We start from the raw sequence: 27,292 nt of genomic DNA, 5'->3' as shown, positions 1-27,292 counted from the left end.
ATTAAAAATAATAATAATAATAATAATAATAAAGTATTTACTATCTGGTCTTTTATAGAAAAAGACTACTGACCCGATTTAGAGAACCCCTGAAATAATCCAGGATGTTAGCTCCCAGATGAATTTCAATGCCGTGGGTCTACCTAGTCTAACCAACCAATAATGAAGCAATGAGCATTTTGGCTGCTCTCCCCATCCCCCACCTGGTGCTTCCAAGTCTGTGCCTTCAGGGCACCTCTTCTGTCAGTCTCCAAGCAGAAAGGCTCAATCTGAGTTGTGCTCTTCACCTTCTTCTCTGGCAGGTTAACAGTGTCAAAATGAGGCAGAGGAAGTGCCTTGAACTTGGGTACCTAATAGAAAAGAAAACATAAGATTTAAAATCCTAAGGTCTCTCTAGCTAGAAAGCAAGAGTTCCTCCAGAGTATTTGGATGAATCTGAAACACAGGAAAGGCCAGTTTTCAAAGCAGCATGGTACGAACAGCAGAAAGAGTGATGGGCTCAAAAGAAAATCAAGGTTATTCTCCCAATATTGCCAATAGCTGGTAGCATGATCGTGGGCAAGTCACTTAATCTCCTTGCGGCAGAAGGGTTATTAACAACTTGCCCCATTTATACTTCATAAGGTTCTTAGAGGGGATCAGAGAAAGTCAGTGATTTTATAGTTAAAAGTGCAACATAAAAGATAATCTTTGACAGGTGAAAGAGGAGTATTATGTTAGTTGCAGAAATGGAAACACCTACCTCTCCTTTCTGCAGTTCTTTTATTTTCTTCTCCTTCTGTAACTGACGTTCTTTGTCTCGAGAATCAAAAGAGAAAGGACATACTTCCACAGTTCTTGCTTCTGGGATCTGGGGCTTAAAAGGCACCCCATAATGTGGCACAGGCTGGGCTCTTATCACTACCGGCTCCTCCTCTTCCTAAGGAAAAAACCAGTTTAGACACAAGCTCTCTCTCATCTCAGAATACAGACTCAGAAGACATTGTATGAAAGAAGGCATTAATTAAGGCAAGTCACTCAGCCTCCTAGGTTTCTTCGCTTCCTTTTCTATCAAAGAGGGATAATACCTAGGTTGCCTACCACTTCACAGGGGTGAGACCAGTGTGGAAACATCTGATGAAGGACTAACACAATTACTCGTAAAGGATCTCACGTTTTTCAAAGGAAGGTTGTAAAACCGAAATGCGATCAGACAGTATGAACAAAACGAAGAACAGAAGAGAGGCACTAACCAAGCATATACCTTGGCCTCTTCTTTGACCCAGCCTCCAGACTCCACTAAAACATGTGACTGGGAGTTAATGGTTGCCAAACCCAGAATAGGACCACGTACGTTGTTTGGGTTCAAGCCGGTAACATAAGATTACCGTGTATTTTAGTTTCAAATGAACCTATAAAAAGGCTTATGCTTGAGATCTGCTATAAAATTACCCTAACTCTGGATATTTATAGATAAAATGGGAGATGTAACAAGAAACTAGCCTGATCAATGACAGTTTATGTATTCCAATTTCACGAACCATCACCACACAGTAAGTAACCTTAGCAACCCCTGGGTTGGTGGATAGGATAGGGTGGATGTAGCTGCTTAGTGTGAATTTTAAAAGCCCCTCACTGAATGGTGACAATAGCTCAAGCAAAATAAAATACAAGGCATGGCAACTTTGATCCAAGTTACAACAGGCTGATTTTCAATTCTATAGACACGGACAAGCCTCAAGTAAGTTGCAACCAGTTACTACTAAAAGTAAGAAGAGTCATACCCTTAACCAGCTGCTTTGCCCTAGAGGGGAGCACAAAAGATGATCAAATGTTCATACCCACTGTGAAAGACAACTCCAGGTAAGAGTGACTGCCTTTGAATTCTGTTAAGTTTAAGAAAGAGGAATGCTTAGGTTGATGATGCAGAAAGAAGAAAAACCCTCCCTCCCGGGCGTCACCTCATCTTCTTTGGTGGGCATGCGGATCCTGTTCTTCAATGCAAAGGCTGGTGACTTGGGGACCGTGATTGGAAGTACTTTCTTTTCAGGAACACCCTGCAAGGAGGAGGCAATTCAGTTAGACATTCCAGAACAATCTCTACTCGGCTGTATGAGAACATTAAATCCCTCTCTTACAGGGGAATTCACAGACCAGGAATCAAACAACGGCTAGCGCGTCGGTATGCTGCGGTCCTACCAGGTGAGACAAAGGCGTGGGGGACTCGGCAGCACGCAACGCTGGGCCTTCACACACGGGCAGTAAGTAACTGGATCAATTTAAACAATAATCAAGGGGCACCTAGGTAGCTCAGTTGGTTAAGTGTCTGACTTTTGATTTCGGCTCAGGTCATGATCTCGTGGTTGTGGGACTGAGTTCCATGTTAGGCTTTGCACTAAGCATGGAGCCTGCCTGGGATTCTCTCCCTCCCTCCTCCCTCCCTCCCTCCCTCTCTCTCTGTCTCTCTCTCCCCCCTCCCTCCGTCTCTCTCTCTGGCCCCTCCCCCCCACCCGGCCGCTTACATGTGCCCATGTGCCTGCACTCTCTCTCTCTCTCAAAATAAACTTTAACAAAAAGAAAAAGGAAAACAATGCTCTTTTAAAAAAAGAAATCAAAACTGAAGCATTTCAACAGCTAAACCATGAAAGCAGCCCAAGTGTCTATTGGTAGATAAATGAATAAAAAAGACGTGGCGCGCACACACACGCACACACAAATATTATTACTCAGCCATAAAAAAGAATGAAATTTTGCCATTTGTAACAACATGGATGGCGCTAGAGAGTATAATGCTAAATGAAATAAATCAATCAAAGAAAGACAAATACCATACGATTTCACTCATATGTGGAATTTAAAAAATAAAACAAACAAGCAAAGGAGGAGAGAGAGAGAGAGAGGGACAAACCCAGAAAAAGACTTTATAGAGAACATAGTGACAGTTCCCAGAGAGGAGGAAGGTAGGGGAATGGGGGCTAAAAAGTATACTTATCATGATGAAAAAATAAAATTAAAAGAAGTCGCAACCCTAAGCCATCCTCAATCACTCCTTGTTACACTCACATGCGCATGCTGCCCGCCCTCTACTCTGCTTCCTCATCACCGACCACACCACCTACTGCCTGTGCCATCCCACTCGCCCTGGAAGTCTTTCACCTTCTCATCTCACTCCTCTAACCCATCTTCTATATACGGTCAGAATTATTTGTCCAAGACACATTGGATCACATAACCTCCTGACTTACGGTTCTTTAATGGGTCCAACGTTACCTAGAACAAGCTCCTTGCCCTGAAGTACAGGGCGCTTCACGACATGGTGCCCTGCCTGACTCACCAGCCCTATCTCGTGCCCATCCCTACAGATTGTGCTCCAACCACCAGAACCACAGGCCATTGCCAAATCGTTAATGCTGGTTCTCTCAGCCCGTGTGTGTGTTCTCCCTGAAACGCCCCAGCTGCTTGGAAGCACCTTAGCTTTCTTTTCAAGGTTCCACTGAAGCACCCCCTCTTTTACAAAGGCTTTCCACTGATCCTCTCCACACCCAGAACCTACGAACTGACCTCTCTCTTTCCCTGTAGGTGACTCTATGACAATACGTACAAAACTTCACACCACTTGTGTTCAGATGTTCATCTGCTAGCCTTTGAGAGTAGGGATTGTTATTCCATCAATCCCTAGTACCTAACAAAGATCATGGCAAGTATAAGGCACTCAGTAAATGCTTGCTGAATAAATACAGTAAAAATGAAGGCAGAATTTATGCCGTGGACTCCAAGACTGTGGGACTTTAATTTATAACTTGGGAAAGAGACTTCTCCTTAATCCCAGCAAGGCTGTAACTGCTGCAACCACGTTTGGAATGTCTTTCTTGGAGAGGCCTTCACAGCCAGTTTTTTGGCAATGCGAGGTATTCACTCAATCTTTTAAGGAAAACTTTCCAGCTCTATTATCTTGGACTATTTAGTTTTAGTTCCAAATTATTTCCTAAGCTCCCAAAAGCAAATTACTTCTTAAAATATGAACATCTGCCATTGCTGAAGAGCTCCAAAAGACTGTGAGGCACAAGCTTCAAGACAAAAACGCTTTGTACGGCATCGATCACTGGAAAGAACCAATATACTGCCAAGGGGACCACTGTGAAGAGAATGCTTGTTCTGCTATGGAAGTTCTGTTTTCTAAAGAAAGCTGGGATCGCTAGCACAGTGAATCTCATTTAGCAGAACCACAGTGACAAAAGTCTGTGAAATGGGTTTTCAAATAATGTTTACCGAAACACAACAGCAAAAGCTTGTTCTATACTGCCCTGGACAGGCAGCCACCAGCCTCTCTCACGTAAGCACACCCACGGTATGTGGGAGCAGGAAGAACGTGGAGCAAGGAGCCAGAGGTTGGTTCGAACCCAGCTCTGATTCCAATGTGCATAACCTGGGGCACATGAGATAGTCTTCTAGGCCTTGAGTTGTTGTTGTTGTTTTTCCTTTTCATAAAATAAAGTAATAGAAATAAATACCTGAGAATTCATATAGTTCTAAAATAATCCTTCTCCTCCCCCCACTCAGCAGAGATGTGCATTTTAAAAGAAGAACAATGGAAATCTCCAACAAATAAGCCTCGAAAGAGATATTTATGAGTGGGCTCAATCCTAATTGGGGGAGAAGAAAAGATGATTTATGGAGATCAACTTTGCAGCAACTACCCACCCACACCCATCTCCACTGCAATCAATGCCAACTGGGGGCTCCATCAGAGATAAACAGACACGGAGTTTCTAAAAGCAATAGTCTTATTTTGCTATTTAAAAAAAATTGTTTTTAACGCTTATTTATTTATTTATTTTTTAAGTGTTTTATTTATTTTTAGGAGAGAGAGAGAGAGACAGCGTGAGCAGGGGGAGGGTCAGAGAGAGAGGGAGTCACAGACTGAAACAGGCTCCAGGCTCTGAACTGGCAGTCAGCACAGAGCCCGACGCGGGGCTCGAACCCACGATCCGTGAGATCATGACCTAAGCGAAAGTCGGACGCTTAGCCAACTAAGCCACCCAGGCGCCCCTTTAACGCTTATTTAGAGAGAGAGGGAGCGAGAGCACGTGTGTGAGCACGGGAGGGGCAGAGAGATAGGGAGAGAGAGAATCCCAAGCAGGCTCCGCTCTGTCAGCACAGAGCCCGATGCAGGGCTCAAACTCACAAAGCATGAGATAATGACCCGAGCCAAAATCAAGAGTCAGAGGCTTAACAACTGGACCACCCAGGTGCCCCTTGCTTTACTATTTTAAGTTTTCCTAGCTGCAAGCTCCTTGAAGGCAGAGATGTCCTTATTTATATTCCTTTGCATTCTCCACAGAACCTATAAGAAGTAATAATTGTTCAGTGAACATACGCTGATTGAACTGTGAAGGCTCTGAGGATGTGTGTTGTGTTCTATCCCATCTTTGAATCCCCAGTGTCTAACACAGCCTAAAACATATGCTGGTGCATTTCAGCTTGTGCTCTCACTCACTCAGTTATCCAACATCGATGCTACGTGCAGGGGATACAAAAGCAAACAAGACAGATATACGTGGTCCCTGTTCTCAGGGAGCTCACATTCTCGTGGAGGAAAGAGACAATGAAAAAGTAACAAATCAGGTATTCCCTGATTTTCACAAGTGCTCTGAGGAAACCTTGCAGAATGTGGAGCTAGAGGATAACAGGGGGAAGCTCCTAATAGGAAGCTCTGGGAAGGTACTATAAAGTGATGTGTGTTAGAAGTGGGCACTGTGAGTGGGCAGAAGGTGTATTTAGGAAAAGCAGCCCAGGATAGGGGAGCAGATGTTAGGGGTGAGCTCTTCTCCCTCTGGCAGGATATGCCCCCAAATGCCCTGCAACAAGAGCAGTTAGGAAATTACTATGAAGCAATAGTATCTCAGGGAGTATGGGAAAAAAAAAAAAAAAAAAAGCCTGCTGGTCTCCCCAAGTCATCCCTAAAATATCGCTGCTAAAATTACTCCTTGGCCTCACAGACACCACATCCACCTCTGTGGTGCCCCGGCTCCCCACTAGATGTCGGCACCAAGTTCACATTTCACACCCTTGAGCTCAAGGTTTTCATCACTCCACCTCTGCCCCAAGAGCCCTCATTTCATCTCTGCCTCATGGCCCACTGCTGCCCAAGCCCATCTCTCATCAGCCCCACTGTCTCCTTGCCACCTATCAACCACAAGTTTAAGAGCACAAGAAACACCAGAAGGACACACAAAAAGAGCTTCAGCACCAGATGGGCAAGGATGAAGAACAACAGTGGCAAACAGACAAGACGAATTTGGCTCTGGGAAGCAGGCTCTTCTGTTCTGCTATGAGAGTCCAGAACTAGAAGGTAAGGGACCTAATCTCAATTCTACCAGCAACTTTTAAAAACAGTCCTATGGGCAACCCACATTCCCCTTTCAAAGCCTCCCTTTCTAAAAACTGAAGAGGGTAAAAGAATATACCTAATTTCTCCTATGCTTTGCTTCTCTAGAAACCAAGAGTTGAAGTGCAATCACTGGAAATTTTAGAACGGAGAGCTGCAAATGGCCAGTGTCAAACTCAAAAACTGAGTTTGCTAAAATAAATGATGGTAAGTTAGCACTGTGGGGTAGAATAATAAAGTGTTCAAGGAGACGGTGGGTTCAAGTCCTGGCTCTGCCTACTAGACATCTCCTATTGTCCTCATCTGAAAAACAGGAATAAAGATAAAACCTACCTCTTAAGAACTGTTGCAAGAAGGAAGTACAATAATCTACATAAAACACTTGGCATGAGGAAAGCATGCAAGAAAATGACAGTTATTACTATTAACAACATAACTGCTTACTGTGTGTCAGACACTAAGTTCTCACTGGGGCTCTCTCTAATCTATGCTGCACATAACAAATCACAACTCCAGGGGTGGGGTCCAGGAATCTGTTTATGTAATAAGATCCCCAGAGGATTCTGAGAACCAGCTGGGTTTGGCAAACACTTCCCTGGAGCATGCCACATCAATTCAGCTGCATCTTACTTACCTAGTGCTTTGCTGATATGTTTATCCAGAATTTTCAACACGGCATCAACTAGAACAAGGCTACCCTAAGGTCTCACTTAACTAAATCTTACTGAACTGTAGGCACCCTTCCCCACATACCAGTTCATCCTAGCACGTCCAAAGTACAACAAACTGCCAGCCTGATTTCCTAAATCAGCATTTTAAAGTTCAGGTGAGGCACATATTATGGAAGAGGGTGTTACGTAGGATACAGACTTTTTTAAGTAGTCACATATTTCCTAAGACCTTTCTATTTAAAAAGGTACCTTCTATTTTAATACAAGAGTACAGACCCTGCAACCATATGCCTAGAATATATCCAGCTCTGCCACTGGCTTGTATGTGATCTTGGGAAAGTTATTTAACTGCTGTTTCCTAACTGTAAAATGGATTGATAATAGGACCTAAAGTGTTTACTTCATAGGGTTATTAGGAAAATTAAGTAAGTTATTATATATATTGAAGAGCTTAGAACTTGGCACATAATAAGCTTCATGTATTAGCTATTAGCGTTGTTATTCATGGCAAAAAGTCTTTTTACACAGTGATTTACCCAGTGATTCATATGCTCCCTTTAAAATTACTTTAGGGGCGCCTGGGTAGCTCAGTTGGTTAAGCATCTGACTCTTGATTTCAGCTCAGGTCATGATCTCATGGTCTATGAGATCGAACCCTGGTTGATCCCACTGACAAGCACAGAGCCTGCTTGGGATTTTCTCTCTCTCAAACAAATAAACATTGAAAAAATAAAATTACTTTCAAAATGAGTCAATTTTAAGAATATATAAAGTCAGGGGTGCCTGGGTGGCTTAGTCGGTTGAGTGTCCGACTTTCGCTTAGGTCATGATCTCACGGATCGTGGGTTCGAGCCCCGCGTCGGGCTCTGTGCTGACTGCCAGCTCAGAGCCTGGACCCTATTTCGGAGTTTGTGTCTCCCTCTTTCTCTGACCCTCCCCTGCTCACGCTATCTCTCTCTCTCTCTCTCTCTCTCTCCTAGAAATAAATAAAAATATTAAAAAAAAAAAAAAGAATATATAAAGTCAATATTGGTATATAAGATACAGGATATAGAAAAAAAATCAAAAGAATAGAAGTGAATTCAATAAAAACCAAAAATTTGTAGCGGGGCTGGGGTGGGTAAGCAAGGAGCTTAGAGAAAAAGATGTTACTAAAAGCAAGATGCCAAATGCATGGTACAGAAGCCTTGAAGAAGTAACTTCTCTTCTCTGGGCCTTGATTTTCTAGTGTGGAAATGAAAACATTGAGCCCTTCTGCTCTAGGATTTTGAAGTTTGCATATAACCTACTTTTCCCTTGTTACATTCAGAACATTTTCCTCAGTGGGTAATGACAAAGGACAAATGACAGCATAGGACTTGGAGAATGATCACTTGTGTGGGAAGAGGTTTCTTAGAAGCCTGTGTAACAGAATTTGGCCTAAAGTACTTGTGCATCAAGGAAAGAAAAGAAACAACAACAACAAAAAAAACGAAAAGGAAAAAACATTGTGAATAGGAAAGAGATCTCATATGCAGTAAGCTGTAAGGGGTGGGAGGAGGGGAAGAACTATTTCTAAGCATGATCATGCTTTCTTAAAGCCTGGAAAATATAACTTTGGATTGCCTCTGACTTAGTGCTAAGAAAAAAGAGTAAACAGGCACGCCGGCTCAGTTGGTGGAACATGCGACTCTTGATCTTCGGGTTGTGAGTTTGAGCCCTATGATGGGTATAGAGATTATTAAGAAATAAAATCTTAAAAAAAAAAAAAAAATCTAAGTACACAGACCAAGGTAATAATATATTTTGGTGCAGTTTCACCTAAAACCATGGTGACTCAAAAAGGCAAGCAAAAACAAAGAAAACAGAGAGTTCCTAGAACCTGGATATAAGTCAGTCCAATGCAGGAAGAGGGTGTTTTCCTACCTGTACAGAAATAGTTCTAAAAACCATCTCTGCACTTATGTAGATGAACCCTATTACTGATTCTTTGCAGCATCTCTTTCTAGGTTTTCCCTAAATCTCTGACTACACGCCCACCATCACATTACAACCCACTTCTCTAATCTTGTTTCCAGTTGCTCCTCTTGATATGCTGTACTTCTTTTCTCTAGCTTCATTGAGCCACCCACCTGCTTCCTAGTAGTTCCCCTGTGTTTCCCACCTTCAGGCTTTCACGTTACTTCCACTGCCTGGAATGCGCTGCCAGTCCATTCCACTTGCATTTTTACCAAGTCCGAAGTCTACCATATAGTGGACAGGCAATATAATGAAGAATTAAGATCATGAACTCTGGAGCAGAGTGCCTGAGTTCTTACACTTGCTCCGCCATTCACTAGCTGAATGGCCTAGGAATGCCTCTCTCTGCCTCAACTGCCTCATCTGAAACCAGTGATAATTACAATAAATCACCTGAAGGCATTGTGGTTAAAATGAATGGATTAATACACAAAAGGGGCTTAGAGGAGTGTCCAGCACATAGTGAAAGTGTCAGCTATTACTACAGTGACAACACATGATGATGACGATGTAAAGGCTCAGGTCATATGCTCCGACCTCCACAAAGCATTCCCTGAACCTTCTGTCTGGAAGAAATCATGATCTCCTTTGAGTTCCTACAGTACTATTCACTGTCACCTCTCTCAGAATACTTCTAAATTTTATATTATTTACACATATGTGGTCTCCCTTACTCGACTCTAAGTTTCCTGAGAGCAAAATCCACCTCTGACTTGTCTCTTGTATCACCTACAGCTCCTAATACAGTGCCCTGATCATGGGATCTACCCAACATCTGTGAACAGGGGACACTGGGTCATGAGCAGGATGTTTCTGGCAGCATGCAGGCCCTCAACCATTCTTACCACAACATCTTCCAGGATTTTAGTGGGGCAGGGTCTGGAATGAAATTCAAAGTGTTCATCCTCGGATTTCTTCTTTAACTCCCGCTCCTGGATTCTTTTCTCAATTTCCAAATCAAAGCCAATAGGCTGAGTGGGGGGCTTCACAGGTGGTTTCTTGGGCAAGATGGGCCCACCTTCGAGAATTCTGGGATCAAGTTCTCGTGCTTTGAATTTGTATCTGTAAGATAAGAGTTTAAATGACACCACAAAAAAATTTTTAATAAAATAAAAATTACACAAACAACAGAACAAGTCTAAAACAGAAAAATAATAATTATTACGATTACCCAAGCACAGCAAAATTTCGACTCTCTCCATAGCCATTGTCTCTACCTCCAGAACAAAGAATAAAGGAGCCAGTCCTAACATTCCCACCACTTCAAGGATTGGGGTTTCTCTTCCCAGAGGAAGCTGCCCCTCCTCAAAAGAAGTACAAAAAAAACAAAAGAAGGATACAGGGGACCAACTCCAGTGCTAACTACACTATGTTCCAGTTTCCTCTACCAATAATAGCTGTAATGAGCCCTCGGGTAGCCATAAAGGGCGGGATCCACCTCAACTAAGTTCAGAGGACACTCCTTAGTTGGCATCCTAAGTAAGTTCGCCTACTCCAACATCTGCATTTGTTTTTACCAGTTTATATTCTAGGATATCTCCATATTCCCACTTTTCTCTCTTTTTTTTTTAAAGATTTTATTTTTAAGCAACCTCTATATCCAGTGTGGGGCTCATATTCACAACCCTGAGATCAAGAGTCATATGCTCTACCAACTAAGCCAGCCAGGCACTATCCCCCCCCGGTCCCCCTTCTAATTTTTTAATCATAGAGGCAGGGGCACAAACTATAGAGCCTGTAACTCAAATGCCATAAATTCCCATGGCAAGAAAAAAGAGCAACTATCCCCATTATAGAACAGAAAAGAAAGCAGGCAAGGGCACCTGGGTGGCTCAATCAGTTAAGCGTCTGACTCTTGGTCTTGGCTCAGGTCATGATTTCACAGTTCATGTATTCAAGCTCCATATCAGGGTCTGCGCTGACAGCACAGAGCCTGCCTGGGATTGTCTATCTCCCTCTCTCTCTGGCCCTCCCCTGCTTGCACTCTCTCTCCTCTCTCGCTCAAAATAAATAAATAAACCCCCCAAAAATGAGTGTGTGTGTGTACTTGTGTGTGAAAAGAAAGCAGGCAGATTCCTAGACCTCTTCCTCAAATACTGCCAGTGGGACTTACTGTTGCAGTTTCTCAAGCTCCTCTGCCTCCAGATCCGCTGCGCTTTTGCAGGTCACTGGCCTCGTGCGCTGTTTGGTTTGCAGCACAGGAGTCTGTGGGTCTCTGGATATCTTGACCACAGCAGACTTGGAGGGTAACAGCGCTGTAAACCGAGATCACAGAGGTTCACCTAGCTCCCGTGACTCCCAGTACCCGATAGGTGCTGACTCAGCCAGGCAGCACACTCAGTTCAGCTCAGGTCAGTCAACCTGACAAGCACGCAGCCCCTTCTTCTGTGTCACTCTTTCCTGGGTAAACTCTGCTAGCATCTTTGGAATTGGGAGATTCCTTATCGCTGCACAGGCATGTTCTGCCTTTCTACTGACAGCGCCAACCGTTTTGCTTATTGCTGACACAAGATTTTTGCTTATCCCAGCTTTAAAATAAGGTCTTTCTAAAGATCAAGTAATAACTCCCAATTTTGTGAATTCCCTAAAAGCATCTACATCAAAACATCAAGAACTGTCATAGAAAGTCAAAGAGAGAAAGTAAAAAATATCGTTAAAGCATCAATCTTAAGAGCGTCACTACCATTCATAGACAGTGTAGATCTACCTGACCAGGGGCAGCCTTGTCAATTTTTGTAATTACACAGAATGAATCCTCTAATTTAGATCTGTCTGGGCACATAACAGCAGGAGATACAAACCAAATCTATTAATTTTAGAAACAGGCCAGCCTTCAAGTATATAGTAACAACAGTAAGAAATGCTGTACTCAAAGAAGCTTGCCTGGCCGCACTAAACAATACCAGAAAACATGGAGACCTTCAAAGGCGAAACAACCAAATTGTGCTTTATCCAGAACGCTAGTCCTATAGTCTAGACAACTATTTTATACTACTTTCATTTCTCAAACTTTTCGACTTTCCTTCTTGCAGTAATTATTTTCATAAAGACAAAAGCTAGGAGATTAGAATCCTCTGATGTGTTCATCCCAAACCCACAAATCTGCTGGGATTTGCACCCATTCCTCTCTCTTCCACCGTGCCTTCCACAAGCACTCCACCTAAGCTAAGTACCCTTCCTCCACCCGCCCGCGTGGGAGTCCATCACTGGTTATCTCCTTTCTGCTCTGGATCTTCAACCTTTGTCACTGCCAGGGACTTCTCAGCAAACAGACATGCTCTACCTACCTCCCACATCTCTTGACACTTAGGTGTCCCTCTACATTCGTTGCACTTACCATAATTTGTAGTGATCTGTTTCTCTCACTGAATTAGAAACTTGATGTTGAGCAGCACCAAGTCCCTTTTGTTCACTGCTATACCCCCTACTCTGCTATACCTGGCTTACAGCGGTAAAGTTTGTTGAACGGCTGAACAAAAAGCACACAACCCTGAATGAATGGAATGCTTTCACTTTCTATAGTTAAGTAGCTGCACCATGACACCCTGACAAGTGGCAAAAGTTTAATTCCTGGCCAGTTGTTAGCCAGGAGGATCAAGGTGGTTGATGAATATAAGTTGACAGGTAACCGGAAGGGGGAGTACAAAGATGCTCAACTGTGCACTTGTCTGCATGGAGGCACATCCCATGGTTTACTTCAAAAGCTAGGATTTCAACCAAAGGCAAATTTGCGTAGCAAACAGAATCCCAGGGGAGGTTCCAACCCGCTATAATATTGGTATGGAACTTACGATCATCCTTCTTGCTCCTCAAATGGTATCTGTTAGGAGTTCGTTTATGAAAGGCTTCAACCTGCTGTGCAAGGGGCACGTACGTAGAAATTGTTTCATCAAATGTTCTTTTCTTTCCTTGGGACAGGTTGAACGGCTTAATAATGGTGCACCCCTTACTCACTCGAGCCTGTAAAGAAAGTTGTTCCCCAAATGAAGTGTTATGGAAGAGCTCAGATCTATCATAAGCCACATACAACACAGAGGATCAAAAGAAAAAAGGCCTCTGGTAAAGCCCAGATTATTCCTGAATTTGTCAGTCTTTGAGCAAAGATTAAAACTAGTCTATTCTCACCTTTTAAAAAAGGGAGAAAGGGATGAGCACTGAGTGTTATGTGGAAACTAATTTGACAATAAACTATTTGTAAAAAAAAAAAAAAAAAATTAAAAAATAAATTAATTAATTAATTAAAAAAGGGAGAAAGGCGGGTGGCACCTAAGTAGCTTAGCTGGTTAAGTGTCCACCTCTTGATTTCAGCTCAGGTCATGATCTCATGGTTTGTGGGTTTGAGCCCCGTGTCGGGTTCTGTGCTGACAGCATGAGCCTGCTTGGGATTCTCTGTCTCCCTCTTTTTCGTCCCCTCTTCTGCTTACCTGCCTGTGTGTGCTCGCTCTCTCTCTCTCTCTCTCTCAAAAATAAATATATAAAAAAAGGGGAGAAAGAATCTAGGACTTAACTAATTATCTGTTCTGCAATAGTTAATAACGTAATTTTTTTCCCCAAGCATGTCAATGTTTTGAAGCCAGCAAGAAAAGTTTTCAGAGAATTAGAAGGAAAAGAAAGCTGCAAAGGTATTCCCCTCACCCTTAATCCCATGAAGAAAAAATGGATTTGGGTTCTAGGTCTGGATCAGGTCAGGCCACTGCCTGAATCAAAATCTCTACAGACATCCTTCCCAAAACTGAGGGATTAAGGAGCCTAGTCCTCGGATGATTAACTTTCATAAAATTAGTCTCTGATTGGAAACAAAACTCTGGAAGGGCCTACATCTCAAAGGAAGAAGCACAACCCCAGGGTTTAAGACTGCAAAGGGCTGACTTCAACAAGTAATGATGCTTCCCGCAAATGCACGAAGAAATTCTTAGTATTTTTTAGGGATGCTGGGGGGGTGGGGTGGGTGCAGTCAGTTAAGTGTCTGACTCTTGATCTTAGCTCAGGTCATGATCTCATAGTTCATGAGTTCGAGCCCCACATCCCCACATCAGGTTTTGTACTGATGGTGCAGAGCCTGCTTGGGATTCTGTCTCTTCTTCTCTTTGCCCTCCCCTGCCTGTGTGCCCTCTCTCTCTCAACTAAATAAAACTTTAAAAAAAAATACTTTTTAGAATTTTTAAGTAGGATTCTTATCACTTTTGTTCGATTTGAGTGGTCTGCCCCAATCCCATTTCTTCCATAAGCCCTGTCATAAATAGCACAAAACTTTGTAGACACAAGGTTTTTTAAAGAATTTTGTAATAGCACAGGCTGTAGCAAGCTGGTACCTACAATCTGCCACACGTAATTCTAAGTGCTTAATGTACATTCTTTTTTTTTTTTTTAGTCTTTTTTTAATGTTTATTTTTGAGAGAATCACAGAGCATGAGCAGGGGAGGGGCAGAAAGAGGGAGACCCAGAATTTGAAACAGGTTCCTGGCTCTGAGCTGTCAGCACAGAGCCTGAAGCAGGGCTTAAACTCACAAACCCTGAGATCATGACCTGAGCTGAAGTAGGACGCTTAACCAACTGAGCCACCCAGGAACCCCGCTTTCTTTTTTTTTTTTTTTTGATAAGTTTATTTAATTATTTTAAGAGACAGAGAGGGAGGGAGGGAGAGTGCGTGTGTGCACAAGTGGGGGAAGGGCAGACAGAGAGGGAGAGAAAGAATCCCAAGCAGGTTCCACGCTGTCAGCGCAGAGCCTGTTGAGGGGCTCAGTCTCACAAAGGTGAGATCATCACCTGATCCAAGATCAAGAGTTGGATGCTTAACCAACTGAGCCACCAGGAGCTCCATGTGTACATCCTTAATTCAGTTTTCACAGCAACTTCATTAAGATGCTTCCCAGAGAGACCAAATGACTTCTCCAAGATCATATAGCTAATGTGGCAAAGTGAGGATTTAGAGCTATCTTAACTCAAAAAGATGTTTCTCTCAATTATAGTGACCACAACTACTATACCTGAAATCCTCCCTGGATTAGTAACAAGAATATCCATTTAGCCCATCAACTTACAGGAGATGGAGGATGCTTTCGCAGTTCAGATGTAAAATTCACTTCCTTATATTCCTCCTGGTTCTTAGGATGTTGTTTGATTCGCTCATCTGTGCGGAAGTGGAAGTCAACTGATTTGGTTACCTGGCTCACTGATTTCTTGACAGGTTGCCCTGAGTAAGAAGCAGAGTAAAACACACAGGTAACACTAAGAATAGAGATTATCAGTAAATCTCCTTTATCCAGTGCTCTTGGTATTTCTATCACCATGGATCTTAACATTGTTCATTCTCCACACATAGCCCACAATTTGAATCGGTCCTCAAGGACACTATTATACGTGCCTTAGTCACTGAGTACTATTGGTTTGAGGACCTTTGGTCAAATGCAAACTGCAAAGAGGCAGAACAGAGGAGAAGAATCCCATCTCCCAGGTATAGTCATAGCTCTGGAGACACATAGTAACTGGAATACTTTTGATAGGAAAAGCTATGAATTGACTTAAACAGCATACTTAACATGTCTAAGAGGGAAACCCTATAAACTGCAGGGGGTGCTTTTACAGCCCAGTATTCAGGGCCTTATAGCTTTGACTCCACCAGTTATAACTCTATGCCAGAGCAAAGCAGAACTCTGACCCTTTCGCTCCCTCAGTCCTACTTTCTTTCCCTCTGTCTAGGAGTAAATGGGAAGACAATGAAAAACTGGCATGCCCAATGGCTTCATCTTCTGTCTCAATCATTATTCCTTCTTTTTCTAATACAAAGAAAAAGAATTAGACAGAAATGGGAGAGAGGAATCAATGATCCTTGAAGAAACGAGGGAAGTTTTCATGGAAAAAGGCCTCAAAAGACGGGTATGAGTTCTACAGTTAGAGGCAGAGAGCAACAGTGCACTCTAAGAAAGGTCTGGTATATATAATACTTTTTTTTTTTCTTAAGTGACCTCTATGCCCAACATGGGGGCTTGAAATCACAATCCTGAGACCAAGAGTCACATGCTCTATCAACTGAGCTGGCCAGGTACCCCAGTCTGGTGTATATAAAACGTTCTAGGGAACAGTCATTGGGATATAAAGAGTATCCATGTCCAGCTTTCTAACAAACACATATTTTCTACTAGCTACTAACCAAGAAAGCCTTTTATCCTTTAGAGATTTCAAAAACCCTACCAAGATTATGAAAAGCACCCCTCATAAATCAGACTCAACCAGAGCCAAGCTGACCTATTCCTGCAAGAGCAAGCTTCTTGAATTCTTCATTCTTTTTCCGCATCTCCACCACTTCCTGTTGCATTTTCATTCTCTTCTCCAACTCTTGCTCCTCAGTACTTTTTAGAATCTTCTGCCTAAAGGGCAAATCAGGTAAGAGAGGAGAGAAGAGGCTCATGATTCAAAACAGTCTAAAGGTATTACATAGACAAGATTTTTAACCTGTGATAAAATAACCATTAGAGCCAAAAAGGATTATCTGATAAATCGATATTGACTTAATTAGGTAACACTATGGAGAAAAAATTCCAAGATGCACAAGTTATACCAAAATATTGAAAGAGTTTCAAAGACAGCTAAAATTAGCTATAGAAAATATTACAAAAGACTTATAAATTTGACTATACGACGATTAGCTTTTAGGCCACAAGAAAAAGTAGAATTAAAATACCAGTAGGATGGGGAAAATATTTGCAAGAAATATGACAAAAGACTAACATACATGAAATATACACTGTGATAGAAAGGAGAGACCTAGGAGTGAAACCAACTAGAGTTCAAATCCCAACCATGTCATTTCATTTTCAACCTATGTACTCTTGAGAAAAATATTTAATCCCTCTGAGCCTCAGTTTTCTCTACTGTAAAATGAGGAATATATTCATCCTCACAGAATATTTGGTGACTATTAAATCAGATGTTTCCAAAGTACCTGACACATAGTCAAAGTTCAATTTAGAGTAATCATTCTTAGCAATGAGACTATCACTAATACCACGTACAGATAAATAGAAAAGGAAATAGACAATTCACCCAAGAGGAAATATGGAAAAGATGTTCACAGCAACAGCAATATAATCCTATCGGCAACCAAATAAAAATCAGAGTAAGTTGATGCCATCAACATTTTATCAAAGAAATTTAAACAATTTTAAATGGAGGCGCCTGGGTGGCTCAGTCGGTTGAGCGTCCGACTTTGGGTCAGGTCATGATCTCATGGGTCATGGGTTCGAGCCCCGCATCGGGCTCTGTGCTGATGGTTAGCTCAGAGCCTGGAGCCTGCTTCAGATTCTGTGTCTCCTTCTCTCTCTGACCCTCCCCTGCTCACACTGTCTCTCTCTCTCTCTCTCTCTCAGAAAAAAAATAAATAAAAATAAACAATTTTAAATGTAAAAAAAAAAAAACAAATTCAATGTTGAGAGTACATGGAAATAAAAATATTCATTCAAGGCTGATGGCACTGTAAATTCATACATTTATTTCAGAAATAATATTGGCGATAAATATTAATAGCCATAAAACTAATCATGCCCCTTGATTAAGGAATTTCTCTTTCCGCAGCCTGAAGAAACTACTCAAAGAAAAGTCCCTACCAATAAAGATGTTCGCTGATTATTTGTAAGAGTGAAAAACTGGTAACTACATTTTCAACAGGAAATGGTAAATGTATTTGAGTATTAACTATTAAAAAAAGATAAATGGGAAGATTTTATAGTAGTACAGGGAAAAAAATGAAATAGTCTTGTGGCAAATAACAAAACCGAAAGGTTGCCTATACACTGATGGCGAAAATACATTTTTTACTTGCTTAAAGACCCGAAGGGAGCTTGGCAAAATATAAACTGTTCAATTCAGGTAGTAAGAAACTTTTTACTAACATTTTCCTTTTTTATTTCTTTTAATTTGCTTTAACAGTATATTTTTCTCAATGTTTAAGGCTTGAGCATCCCCGAAGACATAAAACAATTCACCTCATCATACTTATAACTTTATTAGTTTCCCAAGCTCCATGTGCTCCGGATTACAGATGCACCCACTTCTAATTTTACTCTATTGACTCTAAAGTTTAAATTCAGGAAAGAAGCATACCTCGCAGGTGGTATACAAGACACAGTATGTCTGCCCTTGGCTTTCTCTGGGGATGCCTCATGTTTTTCAGAAGTATCTTGATGGGCATTGCTTTCTTCCTCTTCCTCTGGCTTCTTTTTTTTGTTAGAACTTCAGTTCAAAAGGATAAAAAAAAAATTCTCAATTCCCTAAAGCATACACTGCTGTACTCTCCGCCCCAAATCTATCACATATGGCTTAAATTTTCTCTTTCATTAGGACAACAAGCACGTCCCAATCGCAAGATTCTTTCAATAGTATCATTAGATCGTATGTACCAATGTTTTAAAATGGGTAAACTCTGAGAACGCCAATGGAAGTCAAGGTGAAAGTTGTTAATGATGGTTCAGAAGGGTGGGGAGAGATTCCAACTGCTCATCATCAAATGCACAAATGGCAGATAGCTAGCTGCCTTCCCATTACTATTTCATGTTCTTTCTTATTAATAGAACTCCAATTTTGTTTGGAGTGGCAACATACAAAAGCTGTACTTGTTTTGACAGCTTCTCTTGCACTAGGGAGAATTCAAGTGACACAGCAGCACAACTGAGGTAAAACCAAAGTTTCTGGAAATTTTTCACTTTTGTGATATGGGTGCTGCCCCTCTTCCTTTGTCATACTCTCCTTCTTCTGCCCTTGAACATGGATATGATACCTAGATATATAGCAGCTATCTTGTGACAGTGAGGCAATAAGCATAGGGAAGAAGCTAAGAAACACAGAGCTGTCATCTTAAGTAACAAGTATGGAAAAAAAGAAAAAGCTAACACAGAGATGCTGCCCTGGCACTGTTCGGTCACAGAACCAAAGCCAACAGCAAACTTCTGTGAAGCAAATAAATCACTATTCTTTAAACCACACTAGCTGAATAGGCTATTGCTTACAGCAAAATTCATTCCTAACAAAAGAACAAGCACCATATACTCTGCTTGCCATTAACCAGAGGAGCAAACAAGAGTAAAACCTATGCCCACCAACAGAAGCCGTGGCTACTTACACTTTCATTTTTTTGGAGGGTGGAATTTCATTGATGATTAGAGGCGTGGCACATCTCTTGGCTTTCATTTTTACATGATGTTTTTCTTTCTGTTCCAAATCCTTTTGAGCAGAGAGTCTAGCAGATCTTCTACGGTACAAGAATTGACAACATTTATCCAAAATGAACGTATCTACTACAGCTATGCAATTGTGCCCAAGAAATGTCAAAGTATGCCAATGGCTACAAAGACTTTGTGTTATTATTTCCATTCTAAAAACTTTTTGTCTGATAGCTTTTGAAATCTCATCATAAATGTTGGTACTTAATTGAAGCTATCTCTCAAAAATAAACATTAAAAAATTTTTTTAACTGAAAAAAAGAAAGAAATAGAACACTGGTAGCAGCTACTACCTTGACTTGTTTTATAGTAATCACTACTTTTTATCATTTTGCCATTTAAACATGCATTCCATAAACATGGTACATTAGTTTGGAAAGAAAACAAAACACGAAGAACATCAAAAAAAACCTTTAGAGGGGCACCTAGGTGGCTAAGTCAGTTAAGCTCAGGTCATGATCTCATAGCTTGTGAATTCAAGCCCCGCATCAGGCTCTGAGCTGTTAGCACAGCTAACACAGGCTCTGAGCCTGAGGCCTGCTTCACATTCTGTGTCTTCCTCTCTCTGCCTCTTCCCTGCTTGCACTCAGTCTCTCAAAAGTAATAAACATTAAAAAAAAAAAAAAAAGATAATATAATCAGACTATTGCGAGTATTTTTTTTTCTGTCTAGCTTATTTCACTCAACATTATATTTCAACCACATTGATTCATGTAGCTTTAATATACTGATTTTTAATGCTGTATAATAGTCACTGTAGGAAGGTACCACCATTTATCCAGTCCACTGCACATGTGCACACGATGGTCATAGGACTTTGGTTATATCAATTAAAGTTGTTTTCCAAAGCGCCTGTACCAATCTATGCTTACATTGGTAGGTTTATATTATAGTCTGCATTGCTCTACACCCTCCTGAACACTTGGTTTTGGCAGATGTTTTAATTTAGCTAGTATGTAGTAAAACCTTGTTGTGGCTTTAATTTCCTTTTCTCTGATTCCCACTGAGATTGAGCAACTTTGCACATGTTCACTGGCCATTTGGTTATCCTTCTTGATAAAGTACTAGTTCAAGTCTCTTGTTTGTTTTCCACTGGGTTGTCAATCCTTTCCTGATTGATTAGCAGAAATTCTTTATATACTATGAACATAAGCCCTTTGTAGGTTTTATGTGTCACAAATATCTTTTCCCACTTTGGGGGTTGGCTTTTTACTCTTTATGATATCATTAGATCAGATAAACGTCTCAAATACATCAATACATCAAATACATTAAATACATACTATTAAAAAAATCCTTCCCTATTCCAAGGTCATGAAGATATTCTCCTTTCATTATATTTCATTATATGAGCTTTAGCTTTCACATTTATATCTACAATTCCACCCAGAATTGACTGCTTTAGGGGCACCTGAATGGCTCAGTCAGAGAAGCATGTGACTCTTGATCTTGGGGTTGTGGGTTCGGGCCCCACACTGCGTAAAAGAAAAAAAGAATTGACTGTTTTATATGGAGAGGGGTAAGGACCAAGTTTCATTCTTTGCTATCTGGATATCCACTAGCCAAGCATTGTTTATTAAAGGGGGAGGGGAGCACTATTTCCCCACAGGTCTGCAGTAACACCATTGTCATATATCATGTCCATACATGGGTGTATGAATTTCTATTTGATTTCACTGATCTCATTAATCCTTGGGTAATACCATAATGCTTGAGTTACTGCAGCTTCATAATAATATGCCTTGCTATCTACTAGCACTTTGAAAGTACCTGGCTATTCTTAGACCATTCCATTTCTGAACAAGTTTTAGCATCAATTTATTAATGTCCCCGGTGAAAACCACTAGGATTTTAACAAGTATTGCATTGACTCTAGAGATCAGTTAGGGAGAACTAATACCTTTTAATACTGATTTCCCAATCCATAAATATGTTATGTCCGGCCTTTTATTTAGATCTTGTTTAATTTCTCTCAACACTTTTTTTTTTATAAAAGTCCTAAACACTCTAAAGATTTATTATTACATTTTCAGGCTTTCATGCTACTGCATAGAGTACCAATTTTTAAATCTTTACTACAGAAAATTTGAAGCATTTTTAAAAAATGTTTATTTTTGAGAGAGAGACAGAGTGTGAGTAGGGGAAGGAAAGAGAGAGACAGAAGGAGACACAGAATCTGAAACACGCTCCAGTCTCTGAGCTGTCAGCATACAGCCCAACGCAGGGCTCGAACTTGAGAACAGTGAGATCATGACCCAGGCTGAAGACGGATGCTTAACCGACTGAGCCACCCAGGTGCCCCTAAAGCATATTTTTAAAATTAGGAGAAGGATGCCTGGATGGCTTAGTTGGTTAAGTGTCCAACTCTTGATTTCAGCTCAGATCATGATCTCACAGTTCATGGGATTGAGCCCCATGTCGGGCTCTGCACTGAAAGTGTGGAGCCTGCTTGGGATTCTCTCTCTCCCCCTCTCTCTGCCCTTCCCCCATGCACACATGCTTTATTTCTCTCTCTCAAAATAAATAAATACTAAAAAAATAAAAATGAGAATAAGAAAATGAACTAGAGTAAGTACTCATTCAGTTTCACAAATTATCAACTCACAGCCAATCATGCATCAATTTTCCTTCCATCCATTCCATTGGATTTTGAAGCAAATCCTAACTAAATGTCTACCTTTCATCTACAAATATTTCATATTAATCTCTAAAAGAAAGTTCTCATAAAAAATTACATGGAGTAATGAAGAACAAGTTTATTGAATTAAGGAATGAAGAAATGAATGTACTGAATGAGTAATGAAAAGTGTATATTATAAAATGTAGACAAAATACAAAAATACAACTATTTAAAGGCACCGGAAAGTGACCAAAAGTAGGCAGAAAACAGAGGCACTTTTATCCACGAAAACAACAACTGTAAAGGGAGAGAATTAGGAATTGGTAGCTTTTTTATTTTTTTGCCTGAGGTACTCCCCAAATGTAGCAGCTCTCACAGCAGAAAATTCTAGTCTCACTGGCTCGAGATAACAGAAGATAGAATTCAAGGCCAGTAGAACACCTGGAAATTTAGAGGAAAATCCTGACAGTGAAAGAGCTACAGAAAAAATGTCACTCAAAATCTGAGCAAAAACCCGGGACAAATTCCTGCCTGACTGCTAAACCATGTATGTTTAGAGGACACCCAGGGAGCCCAGCAAAAAGGCAAGCAGAAGCTGGTCAGGTGTCCATCCTTAAAAAACCACACCACATAAGACTGGTGAGTTTGCTGCTTTTTTTTTGTAAGTGTATATTCTCCACCGTGCATCTAGTAAGATGGCTCAAAGCTAACATCTTACTTGCTTGAGGTGTCAACAGACAAACACGAGCTGGCAGAAACTTGGAGACAAAACCTCAGAAACAAGAGAACCACAGAAAGGATGAACACTTAAACCTGAGTATAAATAAACTCTACTCAAAGTCTTGGCAGACTTCTAACCTTTGTAGGCCCAGGGGAGACTGCAGCGAACCAGACTAAAAATGCAGCAGCTATGTATGCAAATATATGAATGGCCAATAATCACATGAAAATATGGATCAACATTATTAGTCATCAGAAAAATGCAAATTAAAAACAATGAAATATCATTAAAAAGACCTATAATACCAAGCATTGGCTAGGATACGAAGCAACTGAAACTCTCATACACTGCTAGTAGAAATGTAAATGGTACAGTCACTTTGGAAAACCTTCTGGCTATTTCTTATAAACATACATTTAACATTATGGCCCAGCAATTGCACTCCTAAGTACTCAAGAGAAACATACGTCCTCAAAACTACTCAGAGCAGCTCTATATAGCTGCAAAATGGAAACAACTCAATGCCCATCATCTGGTGAATGGATAAATAAATTGTGGCATATCCATTCAATAGAACTTATTATCAGCAATAAAAAGGAACAAACTACTGGGGCGCCTGGGTGGCTCAGTCAGTTAAGCATCTGACTTCAGCTCAGGTCATGACCTCACAGTTCATGGATTTGAGCCCCACATCAGGCTCTGTGCTAACAGCTTGGAGCCTGGAGCCTGGAGCCTGCTTTGGGTTCTGTGCCCCCCTCCCTCTCTGATCTTCCCCCATTCACTCTCTGTCTCTCTCTCTCTCAAAAGTAAATAAAAAAATTAAAAAAGAAAAAAAAAGGAACTAACATGCAATTACATGGATGAACCTTAAAAGCACATACTAACTGAAAGAAGTCAGATATAAAAGAGTACCATAAATTCCATATAAAAATATCTAGAACAGGAAAAATTAATCTACAGCGACAGGAATTAAAGCAGTTTTGCCTCTGGGTAGGAGGTGAGAGAGGGAGAAGGTAGAAAAAGCAGTAAGAATTAACTATAAAGGGTTAGGATGAGAGAACTTTCTGAGATAACGAAAATGTCCTATATATTTTGATTGTGGTGTGATGGCTGTATGGTGGTATGTATTTGTCAAAACTAATCAGACCATATACCCAAGATCTGAACATTTTATTATATGCAAACTATCACCCAATAAAACTAGTTCACTTTTATCTTTTGAGATCATGACCTGAGCTGAAGTCAGATGCTTAACAGACTGAGCCACCTAGGCACCCCTGAACTAGTTAATTTTTTAAAATGGGACTGGGAATCATACAAATTACAAAGGAAGAAGGCAAAACACATGAACACATGACCATTTTGGACCATTATTTAAATTCAACAATGATGTTATGAAGTCAAGAGAAGAATTGTTGGGTGTCTTTAGGGAGAAATGATTAGCGGATAAGATACCAAAAATTAAACCGTGTATTTATGGTAAAGCAACACCTCCATGGAAAAATTAGTGTTACACACTAAGACCTTATTGACGCTTAACTATTCTGTGTCAAAGAAGTTTTGGACATCTTTTAGCCTATCCATTGAAACCATGCGAAAATAAAATAGTAGGGAATTTGTAAGATTATCTACACCTTCCTATTCAATCTGCCATTCCTTTCTAGATTAGGAAACTCTGGACTCATATGAATCTGAGATCTGAGATTAATGGCACTAATGTTTTACATCTTATAATGCATTTTCATAATGCAGTATCACTTCCAAAGTACTGTCACATGCCATCTTATTTGGCCCTTTCTTACAAGGAGCCTGAAGGATATGGTTATTCTCAGTAAACCGAGGTTTTGAGTGGTAGAGGTACCTGCCTTAAAAATAAAACAAAAAACCATTCAGGTCTCTGAGAGTAGCTGGCTTTCTGTCACACCATCACTTCCAAAAGGCATTCAGAATTCAGTCAGGATGAAAGACAGTTTTAGCAATCATACACATGTACAGAACAAAGAAGTGAAGACACTAACAGTCTCCAGAATTCCGAAGGTATTTATAGGACACTGGGTCCCTTTTCTGTAGGCCTCACGTTACAGTCTAAACATGGAACAAAAACCACAGAATCAACCAGTAGCAATCTCTTAAGACTCTTGTGATATATGCCTAGCTCGTTGACATTTCATAGAATTCTTTTATTAAAATGGGCTTCTTTACCAAAAACATTTAGTATACTCTTGTATGATACCAATCTCAAAAGGTAATACCTTTATGCCAGTATGAGGCTTTGCAAATGGTAGTTTTGTCACTTCTGAATAATAATGTTGTAAATATTATTATCTGTATATAAATAATATTATCTGTCATTCCTCTTCCTTGAGGATATTCTAGGTAATATCAAAGTATAAAGCAACAGTCTTACAATTTAAACTTAAGTTATGTGTGGGTGCTAATTATTAGCTGTTGAAAGTTTAAAAATATCTAACCTGAATAGATATTCTTTTGATTAATGCCATCTGAAGGCAACTAATACTAAGACAGACAGCTCCCAAACATGGTATTTTTGCTATCAAAAAAAGGATACTGATGCAAATACAACATTCAAAAACATTAACTGTTTTAAGTTCACCAGTGCCAAGACTGAAGCTATTCCATCTATTTATTCATCAAGCATGTAAATATTCAGTTTCTGCTCCTGCCAGACACTGTAAGGCACAGTAAGGCTACATACCGCTTGCCCTTAGGAAGTTAACTTACAATATATAAACGGGGGTGGGAATCTGTCATATATCCACACAAATAAAGTGCAATCCATATCGATAGTGCAAATATCAAGGACTCTGGAACCAAAGTAATCAGTCTGAATTTTGGCTCTGAAATAAACTTTAAGCAACCTTAGTACCTCTAAGTCCTTATCAATAAATTAAGCATATTACCTACAATTCATAAATGTTATGAAGATTAAATGAGGTAAAATAAAGAGCCTAATATAGTATGAGACACATAGTGGGTAACCTTATAGTAACTATTCTTTGAACATTAATAATATAAATACCACTTTGGAGCCCTCAAACAGTCTTACCTCTGTGGCTGTGCTGGAGTATTTTTTGAGGTATTTCCCTTGACTTCCAGGGAAGAACCAGCATTTGATGGAATGGACTGTTCCACCAAATTTTCTTTTTCTGCCTCTTTGTAGTATGTGTTGTCAACTGTGGAAAAACAAAAACCAGTCAGTACTCAAATTCCAAGGAAGAAAGCTGGATCTGAGAGTATGTGTACGTGTGTGTATGACAACATAGAATTCTAGATTAAAAACTGTGTGTGTGTGGAACCTTTAGTTCCAGTGAAATCTTATACAGAAGACCCATTTCTCAAATCTACTTTAGTTGAAGCAGAAACAAAGTATCCAGGGCCTGTCTGCCAGCCTAAATCACCACCTCAGAGAAAAGCATTTCTGCCTTTAATGCCGATATAATCATATTATCAGGCATTATGGGTATAACCTCTGGTTATTCTCCCCTCCACAAATTAAAAACAGTAAGAGTTAAAAAATACAGCATTTGGGAAAAGGGAACGTAAGGGTGGAAAGGGGAAGAAGCTATTTTATCGTAAAGTATTCTGATGTTACCATGGCCATGATGAAACAGAAACAAAAAAGTACTATAAGAATACGGAGAAAAGAACAGTCAAATAATGGCTTCATGGAAGAAATAGCATTTTCTGGTAGAGCTTATGAACTTCTGAACTGAGCCTTGACAAAAGACAAAAAATTCAACCAGGTAACAGGGAAGAAAAGTCAGGCTATGAAAACATACTTCATGCATTATTTATTCTAGAGAACAATCATTTGGCTCATTGCCTAAAGAAATTTTTTCCTGGAGGGGAGGAAAACAAACAAAAAAATGATAATGCATTATGTCAAGGCTACAATAGAGGCACCTACCCCATTTAAAAGCAGAGATGATTAAATTTAAAAAAATTTAATATAAAAATTTTATAGGGGTGCCTGGCTGGCTGAGTAGGTACAGCATGTGATTCTTCATCTCAAAGTTGTAGGTTTGAGTCCCATGTTGAGTGTAGAGATTACTTAAAAATAAAATCTTAAAAAAAAACACAATTTATATTCTGCCTACAATAAATGCTCTTAAATATAAAGACACACCATGCTAACACTAATCAAAAGAAAGCTGGAATGGCTATATTAATATCAGAAAAAGCAGATTTCAGAGCAAGGACTATCACCAGAGATAAGGACAATCATTTCAAAATGATAAAATGGTCAATTCCTCAAGATGCTGTAACAACTGAAATATTTACGTACCTAAAAACAGAGTTTCAAAATACACAAAGCAAAAAGTACAAGGGGAAATAAGCAAATCCATAAATATAGTCTGAAATTTCAATCTCTCTAATTTATGGAAGAAGTTGACAGAAAAATTGGTTAGAATATAGTAGTCACAAATAATATAGGAACAAATGTGCACGGCTGTATTCCAATAAAACTTGATTAACAAAAATATGTTGCAGTAAACTCAACAAGACAATGTAATAGTTACAAACATACATACATACATGGTATGTGCATATGTACGGATACACACATACACACATGGCGACAAAGCCCCAAATATATGAAGGAAAAACTGATAAAATTAAAGGGAAAAATAGATAATTCAACAATAATAGTTGATGATTTCAATATCCATTTTCAATAAC

At 40.1% G+C, this 27,292-nt stretch overlaps 1 protein-coding gene across 7 annotated transcripts in view; it reads right to left on the bottom strand.

Annotated features, from left to right (window-relative positions):
* The window catches only part of TPX2 (TPX2 microtubule nucleation factor), a 55,052-nt gene that overhangs the window by 6,245 nt on the left and 21,515 nt on the right, over nucleotides 1-27,292 (bottom strand). For all 7 annotated transcript variants that reach the window (XM_039237683.1, XM_039237689.1, XM_039237686.1 and 4 more), the window contains 11 exons: nucleotides 25,659-25,785; nucleotides 19,151-19,279; nucleotides 18,136-18,264; nucleotides 16,282-16,403; nucleotides 15,078-15,229; nucleotides 12,828-12,996; nucleotides 11,150-11,291; nucleotides 9,882-10,098; nucleotides 1,941-2,036; nucleotides 743-919; nucleotides 204-350 (listed from right to left, as the gene is read on the bottom strand). In XM_039237683.1, coding sequence (XP_039093614.1) covers nucleotides 204-350; nucleotides 743-919; nucleotides 1,941-2,036; nucleotides 9,882-10,098; nucleotides 11,150-11,291; nucleotides 12,828-12,996; nucleotides 15,078-15,229; nucleotides 16,282-16,403; nucleotides 18,136-18,264; nucleotides 19,151-19,279; nucleotides 25,659-25,785 — 1,607 coding nt within the window. The remainder of the gene's footprint in view (nucleotides 1-203; nucleotides 351-742; nucleotides 920-1,940; nucleotides 2,037-9,881; nucleotides 10,099-11,149; nucleotides 11,292-12,827; nucleotides 12,997-15,077; nucleotides 15,230-16,281; nucleotides 16,404-18,135; nucleotides 18,265-19,150; nucleotides 19,280-25,658; nucleotides 25,786-27,292) is intronic.

This window comes from Hyaena hyaena, unplaced genomic scaffold (assembly GCF_003009895.1).
Source record: "Hyaena hyaena isolate Hyena2069 unplaced genomic scaffold, ASM300989v1 scaffold_131, whole genome shotgun sequence".
Lineage (NCBI taxonomy): Eukaryota > Metazoa > Chordata > Mammalia > Carnivora > Hyaenidae > Hyaena > Hyaena hyaena.
This window is presented reverse-complemented; position numbering and strand designations above follow the sequence as displayed.